Raw genomic sequence first — 13,702 nt, forward strand, 5'->3', positions numbered from 1 at the left:
AATATATCCTTACCAAGTGAGCTTCCAGAGGACACACAGACAATTTTAAAAATTTCTTAAACAGGACAGTGATGAGAAAATGTGTTAAAAAGTAAAAAATTAAAATAATTTCTGTCCCAAAAATAATCTTCCACTCATCGAATTTATAAAAGTTGGTGTATCGCGCTATTTTTCTGGGAACTAAATTGTAATTTATCGTTGCAATCGCCGAAAAATTTTCCGAGGCATTCATCAGTTTTTTTGCAAACGCAACTAAATTTTTGTTTTAAACTTTCAAAAGAAAACGTACAAGCACGTTTATAATAATTTATTATTTTCCTTGCATATAACAAAAATAGGTATAACAAAAAATCTAATTTTCATAATAAAACGATAATTTTGTACATATTAATATATTTATATCAATTTCAATTAAATATTTTCTAACTATATAATATTTTATTAAGTTTTAAATAACTTAAAACAAATTCCTACATATTGGACACGAACTCTTGTTGCTAGTACTGAACCACTTGTACTGAAAAAAAATATAACGTATTTCAAAATTTCACCACGGATAAAAACGGTACACTTACCAGACATGCCGAATGGAACTTTTTCTTACACGTCTGGCAGGACAATTTTGGCAACTGATACGTTCCGGGATGCAGAACGGAGAAGCAAATGTAACATTCCTCGACGCCATCGAATTTCTTGTCCAAATTGTTATTCCACAGAGATAACCCGTCCCATATACGACCGTTCTACAAAATGACTACTACAAAGACCCGATTTACTCTGAACATAACATTACCTGATGTAGCACGCATTTCTTCAATTGCAGCAGCCACTGTTTGTGGGTCGTGCCCCCGATTTGACGATTGCATTGGACGTCCAAGCCACCCAGAGGATAATTCGCAGGCAAGGTAATCACCAGTTCCATTTGGGCCTCGTCGACGGTGTAGATCGCGATTACTTCTCGAACAGTGGGGATGACTCTAACCTGTAAAAAAAAACGTTAAAACGTGTATAGGTGAGATATAACCTACAAAGTCATATCTTAAATGTCATTGCTACTCAATGCCTACTAACACAATGCATTGCTTTGTACCTACTGCCAGATTGACCTGATTTTAACCCGAAGAATTTGGATTTTTCAATTATTCTTCTAGTTCCGACAAAATTATTCAGGTTCACTAAAATAGTTATTTAGGTGCCAAGTTCGGAAAGTGCTGCTTTACAGGGCGAGCAAGCAGGTTTCGGGGTAACGCGAAAATTATTCGAAACGATATTTCTTCGGGTCAACATCAGTTCAATGTTGGCAAGCCTAGTAAAACTAATGTCACACAGAGCGAGGAAACGTAGTCAGCAGAGTAATTGTTTCCCACAATATAGTCCAGTTACTCAGGGTTTTTACCTCCGAATTCTTTATAACTGAACCGATTGACGTGAAATTTTGACTGAATGTGGGGAATGCCTCAAGGAACAAAAGTTATATAGTGACGAAGTGTGCTTTTGCCTTGGGGGTGGTTCTCACTGCTTCTTGGGGGTGGAAATTTTTACGCCCAAAATAACCACAGGAATCGATAGAGGAGTAAATTTTAAATAACAAATGTTATATAAAGTTTTTTGGATAATCCAATACTTTCCGAGTAAACAGTTTTTTGCAAATAACTCTGAAACCATTGGATTTAACGAAAAAGTTGTAATGAACAAAAAGAAAGGTAATAAAAAAACAAATCTAATGGCATTATTTTGTTTTTCTCTAATTGCAATATAAACCGAGTTATGGATTTTTAAACTTTATTATATGTTAGTTAAAAAATAAATTGGAATCAGTTAACGTTAAACAACGCCAAAACCATAAATATTAGGAAAAAAACTATTTGAACCTTTTTTAAAGTGTACTCTTAAAAACCTTTAAAATGAGCTATTTTAAAAGTGTTTAGAATCAAAATTAACAGAAATATGATCGAAATAACATGATAGTCTCATTTTTTTTAAGAAAAAATTAATAAACAAATCAGGGGCTTGATTTTTGAAAACAGGAGAACTGATTCTCCAGAGAAAAAATTCACCTGACAAATTTCTCTTAAAAACATAAACACTTATTTTTGAACGTTGAAGGAATCCAATTCTCTAGAGAATTTAATTTATGCCGTATGTCGAGGATATATTTGCAACTGACCAATCAGCGGGCAGAGTTTTCTTCAATATTTCAGTGCCATTATTGGCGACCCTGATGTTTAGTCACTTGATTTGATTTTGAAGTTTGTTTTGTAAATGTCATTATATTCGTCAGGGAGACTAGACATCTCCATGATATTCGTAGTAATTTAATATAACTTCAATTTGAATAGAAGTATATTTGAAAACACAAAAAATTTAATATTATTATAATTATGATGAAGCGTTCGTTCACGTCGAAAGCGCAAAAAANTATAGGTGATAATTTTAGGAAAATTTAGGTCAAACAAGAATTTTGAAGCATTTAGATCTTTTTTGTATATAGGTATATACGTATTTAGTATGTGTATATTCAAATAAACCAGTACTATATTATAATACACACTATACTACACACACACGCGCACACATTTACACACACACATATACAGGCTGTTACAAATTCGCTTCTCACTACAGGGATCTCGAAAACGGTAAGAGATACGAACTAGCTTAAATGGGGGCAAAGTTGCGTAATCAGGGGATCAACATTATGCCTCTGAAATTTTGGAAATCCGTTTTTGTTTCATTTCAGCTTTGTTTGAGGTGATATTGAAAAAAGAAGAACACTTTCTCGTGGCAACTTTTTGCCCTCTATCGAATGGCATAATCAATTTTTATATGTAACGTTTCGTCTCTCCAGGACCATCATCAACTTCATTTTCTTAAATACAACCCTGCAAATTTTATTGCATTTGTTGCAAGCCTTCATGACCCCCAATACTGTACTGCCTCAGCCCTAACCAGATTCAGACGTTTTGTCTCAAAAAATTCATCTTCAGTGTATTTGTTCCAAATTTATCTAATTTTTTTATTTAGATTTCTTTGTTTATTAAATTATCGTACACTCTAAGTGTCGTTTGACCCTGTGAGATCTATCTAGTTATTTAAAGTATTAATTAATAAGGGTTGAAAAGTTGCAATCAATCCAAAATTAGTTTATAAGAAGGGAATAAATGTTTATTTAATACGAATGCACATTTAAAATGTTTCTACTCTTTCAATAATATTTTTTCATTTTATTTTCGAAAGAAGGGGTATTTTTCAAAGGTTGAAAAGTTGCAATCGATAAAAAAGACTTTTTAATCAAGATATCAACTTTAATTTGCTAAAAATGCATGATTAAAATGTTTCAAGTTGAAAAAATTTTTTTATATTATTTTCATCCAAAGGGGTGGTTTTTAAAGGTTCTTCCCGGTAGAAAATTTGGAATACATTAAGTTCCATGTTAGATAGCACATTAAATTACTCATACTGCATACATAAAAAAGATTTGATTACATAAAATGCTTAAATTTGTATTTTTTCTTTTCAACTTACCGTCATGTTCTTAAATTTCGTTTGATGCGCCATCACATCGTTCAGTTCTTGCGTGCAAAGATGGGGCGACACATACACCGACGTGACTTTTTCTACTACTTGCGCTATCTTTGTCTCGAGGCTCGTCCACCACTGTCTCACCAATGCGGGAAGCTGAGCTAAAGTCGAAGCATACAACCAACAAACCAAACGTTCTATTTTCTGGCTATTACAAGTGTCTGAAACGTACAACATTAACCGAAACCAAATACAATAAAATTCCTATCCTACCTCGAACATCCATAGGAGGTTTTTCTAAAAATACCTCAAGAAGAGACTTAGACTTGCCCTCGTTAAAGTGCAGCACTTCAGTGGGCATCAATCGGAAGAGGTTGTTCAAGAAATTTTTTAACAGATCCTCGTTCCTCAACCAATCGGCATACTGGTATCTTAATTCGGTCGAAGCCTGGTCGCATAACGTCAGCAGGACGTCCCAAAGGAGCAGGTAAGCAAACGTGTAAGTGAACGAATCAGTGGACGGTTCCACCCTACAGCTATCTTCGCCTAACCTGAAAATGTTTCATTTTAAGTCTGTTTATACAGGCTGTCTCCTAAAAAACGCCGCAGGCCATAACTCCGTTATTTATAGTCTGATTTTAAAAAACAAAAAATTAAATGAAATGGCTCTAAATACACTATAAAGCGAGCCTATTAGAGCTCATTTACTATTTTTTTTTTTTGAAAAGCGACAGTCAACTTTTTTTTTACCAAATTTATTTTCTGAATCCAACGATGTATATGAACTTTACTTTTTTAAAGCATTTACTACCGAAAAGACGACAAAATATTAGTCGATACCGCATTCGGCACCTGGCCATTGATTCATGACAAATGTATTTTAACTAATCATCTGTGCCATGGAAAACAAAAAATAATACAGCAAAGCAAATAAAACTCAAAAGAGAATTTTGTAGTTAACAGAAAAGAAACAATACAATGAATATCAATTGAAAGAAAAATAATTTAATTAAATACATTAACCATTATACAAAGTTCAAAAGGAAATAACATTAATTAAACACAAAACACATTAAACGAAGAACAACGTAACACAAAACAACTAAAGAAACAAATTGTAGCCGTCCTCTATTGCCTGTACTTTTTGAGGAATGTATGGCTTGAATTTATGCTTTTTTTTTCTTAAAAGCACCATAGTTTATCAAATTTTCTTCAAGTCTTACAAATCTACGTGGTTCTAGAACTTCTCTGTGAGGAAATAGTACTCTGTAAAGGCGGACTCCTGCACCACGACTTTTATTACACTGAAGTGTATATATACCTGAATCAAATAAATAGCAAATAAATTTATTTGCAGTGCCTGAATCATGTCTGTCAATTGATTATTACTCATATTTTGCACTGTTGATCTTATTTCAATAAATAACCCACTGTAAATGGCACAGAAAGGGTATAACGCGCAAAAAAACTGGGACACAAACGCTAAAATGACATTTACTTGCTTTGTTGTATTATTTTTTGTTTTCCAGGCATACATGATTAGTCGAAACATGTTTGTTGTCAATTAAGCGACCGGGCGCTAATAATGCAGTACTGACTAATATTTTCATGCTATTTCTGTAATACATGTTACATGTTTCACAAAAGTATATTTTATTATACATCGTTGAACTCAGAATAGAATTCAATAAATAAAAAAAAACATACATTGCCATTTGAAAAAAGAAATAATAAATATGCCCCAATAGGTTCACTCTATGGTGTATTTAGAGCCATTTCATATAATTTTTTGTTTTTTAAAATCAGACTAAAAATAACGCTTGCGGCGTTATTTAGGAGACAGCCTGTATATTTATAGTTTAACTTGGGAACAAAAGTACTAGATGGCAGCTCTCCATAAAGTATAATTGCGAGTATAATTCAATGCCGCTAGGGGCATATACCTCTCGGAGTAGTTGTTTCTCGCAACACTGACAATTAAAAAAGCTCTCCATAAAGTTCATGTCACCTCTATTTATATTATAAACACAGCATAATGTATACTAGCAGTGTCAGTACAGTTTGTCAGCACTTTGATCTTTTTCAGCTCTTTTGGTGACCTTGAGAAGGGAAGTACTGATCAGGGCCGTAATAAGAATTATAAACTTAAGAAATTATCTATTTATTGTCCGAGTCATTAGGAAACATTTTATTTTTAAAATGTATTGCAAATATGTACACATCGGTAATACATTTTTATTATATCTTATATATTATTTTTTTAAACATAAATATATAGATTAAGTATTTATCTGTTTTTAGAGAATCCATAGAAACTACTGTAAGTAATATTTGTTCATTTAGAAGCTGTACACCTTCTCATTTCACGATTTCCAAACTGTAAAAGTTTTAGATAGGTCTCTATTACACACAGCTGGTGAATTGTGGAGAGTACCGGCAGACTGAAAATTGATGTGTGGTCTGCTATATCCGTCTTATGATTATGAGGTTATGCTTATCGGAATTAACTAAAATCATTCATATGTTTTTCTCATTTGCACGCATATGACATGAAAGGAAACACCTAAGTTGGAAACTGACAAATCAAGTAATGAATCCATGTACCGTTGATCATCTCTTTTTTGGTAAACAGGTTAAAAATATTGGAACACTATGCAAAACAAATGAAACATTAAAATTTCCATGTGATAAACACAAATTATTGCAAAACAGTAAAAATTGCGTATTGACTTATTTATTTGCAGTGGTTTTAGTAAAAATTATATTGAAAACCAAAGGGTACTCACTTAAATCCCATGAGCATGCTGTTCACGATACCGTGAGTCTCTACAAGCTTTTCCTTGAACTGCTCGAATATAAGCCCCTTCCTGTGAGGCGTGTTTGTATTAACGGCTTCCGTGTCGATCTTCACAAGTCCCGGCACAAGAACGTGCAACATTTTGTACCCCCAGAGTTGTAAGTTAGGCTGAGGACAGACCAGTAACGAACAACCCCGTTTCAAGAACTTGGTCCATTTCGGCAGAGAGGTGTCGTTGAACTTGAAGATAAAGTCGTAGTTTATATTGTTTATTACAGCACCGAACTCTTGTATCAGCGGTAAGTACGTGACGTTGAACTGTTTAACTTCCATTTGTTCTAAAAGCAATCGTTTTAGTTACTAATTTCAATTATTTTATCTAAAATTACCTGCTAGGTATAACCAAAGCTGTGCGAGGTCACTATGAATACTTTCGACGAGGACGTCGCGCCACTCGTCAATGTAACTACTTTTTAATTCTTGTTCTTTCATCAATTTTATCTGGTTGTCGGTGCTGATGTAGTGATTTGCTACGGCGATTAAAAGCGCTTGAAACTACAACACGATATTTGTTAAAATACGCCCGGAAAGTGCACTTACTTAAACTTACCTCGTATTTTTCGAAGGAAGCTCTGGATTTTAAACAGTTCGAAGCCCATGATACCAACGAAAGCACCCCAAAGTCCCAATGCCTGCGACTCAACGAACTGAATTTGTGTTTCATCAGCCCGGAACATAACCTGACAACTTCGACGATTTCCTGCGCTTTTACCCAACCGATGTTACTGCTAAAAAACAGCGACGTGAAAATTTTTCAATACAAATATTTCATTCTTACGTGTTGTACAAAAATTGTGGAACGTTTTCGCTTCTTATTTTTTCGATTTGTCCAAACACTTCCGCGATCTGTACGTCGATTTCATCGCAAAGTATCAAACTTCTGAGAATCACAACATTACCGACGGCCTCAAATTTATTCTGAACGTAATCGAAGTCGAGGTGCCTGCCAAACACCTGCGTTAAGTGTAGCACACCTAAACTGTTTGCGGTAGAAACGTCACCGACAAATTCCTTGTAAATGTCTGACGGAGGTTCGGGAGTTATATCCGAGTATAAGATGTAGGCCGTTTTACACCAAAACCAAGCCTCGCCTATGGATTTTCCTTTCAAAATACTTTTTAATTTCAATTTAAATGTATGATCGACATTTTCCAGAACGGTTTTTAGTTTCATTTCTGTTAGAACGTAATAATTTAAGATAGATTCGTAATATTTAGTCTGCAAACAAATTCTCTTTTAATAAAATATTTAAAATTAAGATTTGTACTCACATTTTTAAAGTTCTGCAGATACGACTGGCTATAACTTAAGTCGTACAAAATTTCGGAAATAAACGTTTCACTCTCATCTATAACATTTAGAATATAAACAGATTTCTTATCCGGCTTTATTCCCTCGTCTTCCTCTTCTTCTTCTTCTTCCTCTTCATCGCCATCCAATTCCATTCCCACTATCCTAAGTTTTAAGTAAGTCCAAACGAAATACCTTAGAATATCCCACTCCTGAACATCCTCGGACGGTTTACGAATCTCGTCAAACGGGCTGCTTAAATTCCCTTTAACGTACTCGGCTACTTTGCAAAGGCTATTCAAATCAGTCCTCCAAGCCGGTACAAAAGACCGCTCCAAAAACAAACACAAGAAATCGCTTACCCCCAGCGGCCTACTCCTGTGCACTGCTTTTATAAAACTAACAGCGACGCTCGCTAAGTGGTCAACATGACTCTCCCCCATATCGTTACACAAAAATTCGTTTTCCAAAATATCGGCAAACTTTCCCGTCAGGTCCTTGCTCGCGTCTAGGCTTAAGCTCTTCGTTAAGAGCGTGACGGCGTCTTGCCACGCAGTGTTAACCTCATAAATCGTTTCAGCAGAAATAACTTCGTGATCTAAGTTGGAGTTACATGATAACTTGAACAGGGACAATAGTAGTTTGCTGCCATAGGTCAGGAGTAAGTTTTCGGTGTATATAATGGCAGAAATGTAAGCGGCAAGGCTCGAGCAGGTGTCTAAGGTTACGGTATAATCATTGTAGTGTTCTAGAGTGGCGATTAGTTTGCTTATAATTTGTGATACAGCTTCACTGTGGATGAGTAACTCTAAAAGAATGAAAAATGTTTCAACAAGTAATAATATAAGTACCTACCCCTCAGATTTGTGTGTGAGAGGGGAGGTATATTTTTCAAAAGACTAGCGAAAAAATTAACTTTACCTCCATCCTCATTTTCCGTCAGCGCGAGTCTAAAGAGAACGCTACATTCGGAAGAGGATTCGTCCTTTATTTCCTTCTCCGCGATGGAAACTATAAATTCGCTGACTTTTGTGTTGCGAAGCCAGTCTTTAACCAACGGATCCTTATTATGGGGATGCGACAGTCCTTCAGATACGCACCAACCAAGACAGTCTTCAGTTGAAATCTGTAGCACAGAAACGATGGCAAATTTTCGAGTGGTACGTTTGAACTACTTTATACTTACCTCCGACAACTTCCGCAATATCAGTTGTTTGTCATCATCAGTGACGTAGGAAAAAAGCAAGAATATCAAATCGACGACTTGCTTGCAACACAACTCACCGGAGTTTAGCCATTTATAAAGTTTGTCGTTGAAAATATCGATCAGTTGAGAGCCGGAATTTTTCTTTTTCATTTTTTCGTTCAGATTGACGAAAAAGTTTTTCGTGTCAAAGTCAACTATAAGAGAGCAGAGGTATTCTAGTATCACTTTGGACTGGGTTTCCTCTATATATTCCACATAATCTTCGCACACCTTGTAAACTAACAAGTTTAATTTTTCGAAATATATTTGATTAGTCTCTACGGTGGAAATATTGGAACTCTGTACACTTTCACCTATCTCTGTTTCATCTTGATTAAATTTAACTTTGAACTGTTTCTTGGGTTTGTTAATATGCTTTAGGGACTGTAAAAATTCTATCTCCTTCAGGCATACGCTGGAAACATCACAGTTCTTGTTCTCTCTCGAGTTAAATAAGGTGTCTCGGAGCAAGTCAGATACGCTCTCAAAGAAAAAGTGTAAATAATCGTCAAACCCTTCAGTCCGAGCGTTCCTACTCCAGTATTGTACTAACGCGGCAACTTGGTTAAAAACGGACTTGTAACTGGCTTGGTCTTCGATAAGGCACCATTCGATTGTACTTAAAAGATGGTTTTTGATAAGGGTTTTACATAACGGCACTTCCAACTGCTTCTTCAATACGACATATTGGAGACATTCGGTGAAGGCTGTCGCTACAGCCACCGACTCCGATCTACTCGCTATCACAGTCTTCTGTTTCAGTCTATAAATAAAGCAAAAGAAAGCTGTATTTTGTACATTTAATAATACTCGAGACTTACCCCAAACGCAAATTTTCAAAAAAGGTATTATAAAACTGCTGTGCGTTCTCGTCCACTGTAGCCGGAAGGTGCGATATTAACGGAAGCAGGTTTGGATAGATGACAGAAGCATTTCCTTGACCACCTTGTTTAAGGATCTTCCACAGTTTAGGGAAGAATTGTTTCTCGATATTGATAAATGTCCACCATTCCTAAAAATTTTGAAAAAAGTGCCACAAATACAGAGACTGATAGAAAAATTAATACTAATGCGCGTTGACTTTGGGCTATTCTGTATGTTTTTCTATTTTACATAATCCAAATTTATTTATTGCTATAACTTTGTAACAGTTGGTTGGAAAAGAAAAAATTAAGACATATTTTCGTTGCACTTATTTACCAGACACCCTGTATACTTTAATTGAAATTTCTTACCTTTATATTCGCCATGGTCAGCAAAGCTGCCTCCCAAACGTAAGGCAAGACTGTAGGCTCATTTTCCTCCAAATTATTGAACACAGTGCTGACAAGTTGGGCCCCTTTCCCTTCAAGTAAAAAGGCGGCTTTCTGGCAGAGAACGGTCAAGGCCTTGAACCAGGCCGCTCTGACGGGAGAAACTTTATGTTTAGCCAACTTCCAAAATTTCCCATTAGAAACAATATCATTATTCAAAGTCACCACGTTTTGAATTTGATCTGAAGATACTTTTTCCAAATACAGACAATATCCTTGCAAGCAAGAAATTAATACCCTTTCATATTTAGCTTCTGCGTCTTCTGCCGACGTATTTTTGGTGTTACTCAGAGTCTGTGCGGTTTGAACTAACAAATTGTCATTTATGTACGACAGTATCTCTTCTTGACAATATACCACGGCTTCTTGAAATTTATTTACTGGAAAAGCATCCTACGAACAAAAACTAAAATTTATTTAAAATCTACATTAACTTAGGTATTACCTTGAATGCTTGTGCAGCAGCACTGGCAGCTGGTGGATATGTATCATATTGTGAAGTGAACCAAGGCGCCATTAACTGCTTCAAATATGGAGCAATATTTCTTTTAGCTTTTAATACAATTTCATGGTGAACATTATGAGTTGCTTCGCGGACACGGTTATCGATATCAGTGGATAAAACATTGTAAAATCTAGGCCACACTGGTAACAGAGCTTTTATAGAATCGGCTTCGGAATTTTTTACCAAGTCAGCGAATTCTTGCAAACCCTAAAATATACATTTGATACAGTCAACATTAACATAATTAGATATATTTACTTTCAACTTTGTTGTAGAATCTTTCTTTGATATTTTTTTCAAAACCAGTTGAATGTTGGGATCGATAGACGAGTCAAATTCTTCAGTCGTAGAAAGGGAAAACCCTGCAAGCCCAAATCCAGCATCTTTAATACCGGAAAATCCTACAAATTGTGGGATGGAAGAACCCAGAAGCTCAGCACTTCTTCCACTACTAGAAGGCTGAAAGAAAATTAAAAATAACCATATTGTTTACAGATATTAAATATGACGAATACGTACTCGTGCATTATTCTTTGTCCTATTCGCGACTTTATGCTTGCCACCCATTTTCTTTAAACACTATTCAAAAGTAGGATTTTAATGAAAATAAAGGAATTTATTATATTATTTTGAAGTTATATATCACATAACCTTAGACTGTCAAAAAGTGTATGACATTTCTATAAGCGCATTCGTTCGTAACAAATATATGACTGGTTCAGTTTATTTATTTCTTGTTCCAGTAAGCGAATTGGGTCTGATCTATTTGTCTACTTTAGTTTATTTCTAAATTCTACTCATAATTATTTCACACTGCAAATAGTGTAGTTTTGAAAAAATGAATTAACTTGTTTGTACAAAAGGGAAGCTATTTGTGCGAACACGAATTTTTTAAAATTGTTTCTTCGGCAAGTGCTGCCATCTCGTGTCATAAAAATGAATTTCGTGAACAACAGAGTACATCATTGAATGTGTGGGCCCCAGATTTTGTTCTCTAGTTCGGGTTAATGTTATTATCCGTAGTGAAAAGTTGCTAAAATTGGTTATTGAATAGTTTTTAATTGATAATTTAGTGTTGTATTTAGTGAAAAACTTTCGAGCAGTGCTAAACAGTGGTCTTTGATATGACAGGGACTGGCTGACTTATGCAATATTTGGTGAGTACATTGCTATTTTGAAGGTTAAGTCTGGATTAGATTTACATAGTATAGCTCTTTATTTCCCGTTCATATTCCTTGCCTTCTATTAATTGCCCAGTTATTTTTAAATTGTGGTTGACAGTTTGGCCAGTTTAGAAACTAGCAGATCTTCGGGACTCCTCAGTTGGTTTGCTCCCCGTGAAGCTATATGGGCATATATATACTTGCACATTAATATTTTGATTTGAGGGCGTTTGCGTGATCTCTCTTGGCGATTATTAATGCCAAATTAACAATTTTATAAACATACGCTTTATTTATCGTTAAGTAATTCAAGCGATCCGGGTCAGGCCAAGGGCTACCTTAATTCATATTATATTGACATACAATTTAGCAGACATGCTTTTCAGCAAGGACGTTTTTGGAAGTCTCAATTCTTTAGGGCCCATATTAAAAGTGAAATTTGCGATAGCGATTTTTAGGGCGCCTTTACCAGATAATTTCAGCATCTAAGCCTTAAAATGTATGCGATTTCTCCGCGATTTAGCACTAGTTTCCTTATAAGAAATGATAAGTAGGTAGTCCGAAGTAACTTGTAGCTTTTATAAATATGTAGATTTCCTAATTCTTAGCTAATGCAATTTAAATGAGACGTGACAGGAATCCAATTTGATTTGAATTATTCAAATTGCTCGTCGCTTTTTCTCGTACGCTTTAAACCACGACCTTTCCCTCATACATTTAAAAAAATGTAAATATTATTGCGAACGCATGGATAATTTGCATTCTGCTTTAATTTCCTCATTTCCGTAATACCTGCAATCATTTTCGTTCGTTTCTCATTTTTGTGGTGTTGATCTTACTCATGTCTTTGCCGTTGGCGTCAAAACAAGCAAAAATTAATGAGAAATGGTCGCTTTAACATTGACAATGTCAAATTTTACCGAGACTGCTACATCGACGTAGTCGAATTCAAAGTGGGTGTTTAAATTGCGGGGTATCAAATTCGCCACTCGATTTTGTCGCCTTTATCCCAGTAAATACACTCATTTATCATGCGATGTTTGCACCTCTCGCAGAGTGATAATTTTTGTGTGGTATAATTACTTTTGAATGTGACAGGCGTCAATGATAATGATAGAATTAAACAGGTAATAAATAACTGAAACATTACCTGGAAATATTATTGGTATTATCATAATCGGTTGAATCCGCATAGGCGGCTATGGAAATGCACGACGCTCGATTTGGCCAACTTTGTTATTGTTAATTACTTTTTTTATTAGATAATAAAATAGCATTGGTGGCTGTCAATTAAAAACATTTTATATTTTTATTTGAGTTATGATCCAATCTTCCTACAGTTTCCTAATATACCAAGGTACGTCTAATACATATTAATACAAATTTGAATAATTTAATGTTTACTAATACTGCAGTAAAAAATCTCTTTGTGTTTAAATTGCACCAATGATGCCACAGCACGAAGCACAGAACGCTATTAAAAAGTGAAACAATCCTTCGCAGGAATATAAAAATACTTCTCTACAATTTTATTTCAAGGTTTTCAGACTTTTATAATTGAGAATTTATAGTTAGTTGTGATATAATTATTTTGGCATTGGGCGATGTAGGCGTCTTCGATTTTTATCTGCACCATAATTTTCAGGAGTATTGTTTAACTTATCCGTTAACATTATTCAAATTCTTGTTATAATTGTGTGTTTTTTTGAATAGCATGTCTATGTCATACGTCCCTTCACTGTTTGCTGAAAAATAATTTTTTTCACTGGCGAGTCGCTTACTATTTTTGTGCTGTAGCAGCGGTCC

The 13,702-nt window shown here is 35.0% G+C and overlaps 1 protein-coding gene across 2 annotated transcripts; it reads right to left on the reverse strand.

The window, feature by feature from the left end:
- Window positions 1-387: 387 nt before the first annotated feature.
- LOC108911023 (E3 ubiquitin-protein ligase listerin) lies at window positions 388-11,384 on the reverse strand. 2 transcript variants are annotated; one of them, XM_018715838.1, is made up of 17 exons: window positions 11,253-11,384; window positions 10,992-11,192; window positions 10,674-10,940; window positions 10,151-10,621; window positions 9,737-9,927; window positions 8,856-9,678; window positions 8,591-8,795; window positions 7,651-8,477; window positions 7,158-7,597; window positions 6,930-7,104; window positions 6,709-6,874; window positions 6,309-6,657; window positions 3,796-4,073; window positions 3,526-3,743; window positions 794-982; window positions 576-743; window positions 388-517 (listed from the first exon to the last, which is right to left on the reverse strand). In XM_018715838.1, the coding sequence occupies exons 1-17, from the start codon at window positions 11,298-11,300 to the stop codon at window positions 458-460; spliced, it is 5,076 nt and encodes a 1,691-aa protein (XP_018571354.1). In that variant the 5' UTR covers window positions 11,301-11,384; the 3' UTR covers window positions 388-457. The 2 variants fall into 2 exon arrangements, with proteins under 2 accessions (XP_018571354.1, XP_018571353.1); XM_018715837.1 differs by having other exon boundaries at window positions 6,930-7,107.
- Between the last annotated feature and the right edge of the window lie 2,318 nt (window positions 11,385-13,702).

Source organism: Anoplophora glabripennis, unplaced genomic scaffold, assembly GCF_000390285.2.
Source record: "Anoplophora glabripennis isolate ALB-LARVAE unplaced genomic scaffold, Agla_2.0 scaffold552, whole genome shotgun sequence".
Taxonomy (NCBI): Eukaryota; Metazoa; Arthropoda; class Insecta; order Coleoptera; family Cerambycidae; genus Anoplophora; species Anoplophora glabripennis.

Excerpts from the sequence above, each read along its gene's own strand:
- LOC108911023 (XM_018715837.1), bottom strand. The coding sequence starts at position 11,300 with ATGGGTGGCAAGCATAAAGTCGCGAATAGGACAAAGAATAATGCACGA. Across the intron at positions 9,928-10,150 it reads TGACCATGGCGAATATAAAG|GAATGGTGGACATTTATCAA; the intron begins GTAAGAAATTTC and ends CAAAATTTTTAG. Across the intron at positions 518-575 it reads AGTTCCATTCGGCATGTCTG|TACAAGTGGTTCAGTACTAG; the intron begins GTAAGTGTACCG and ends ATTTTTTTTCAG.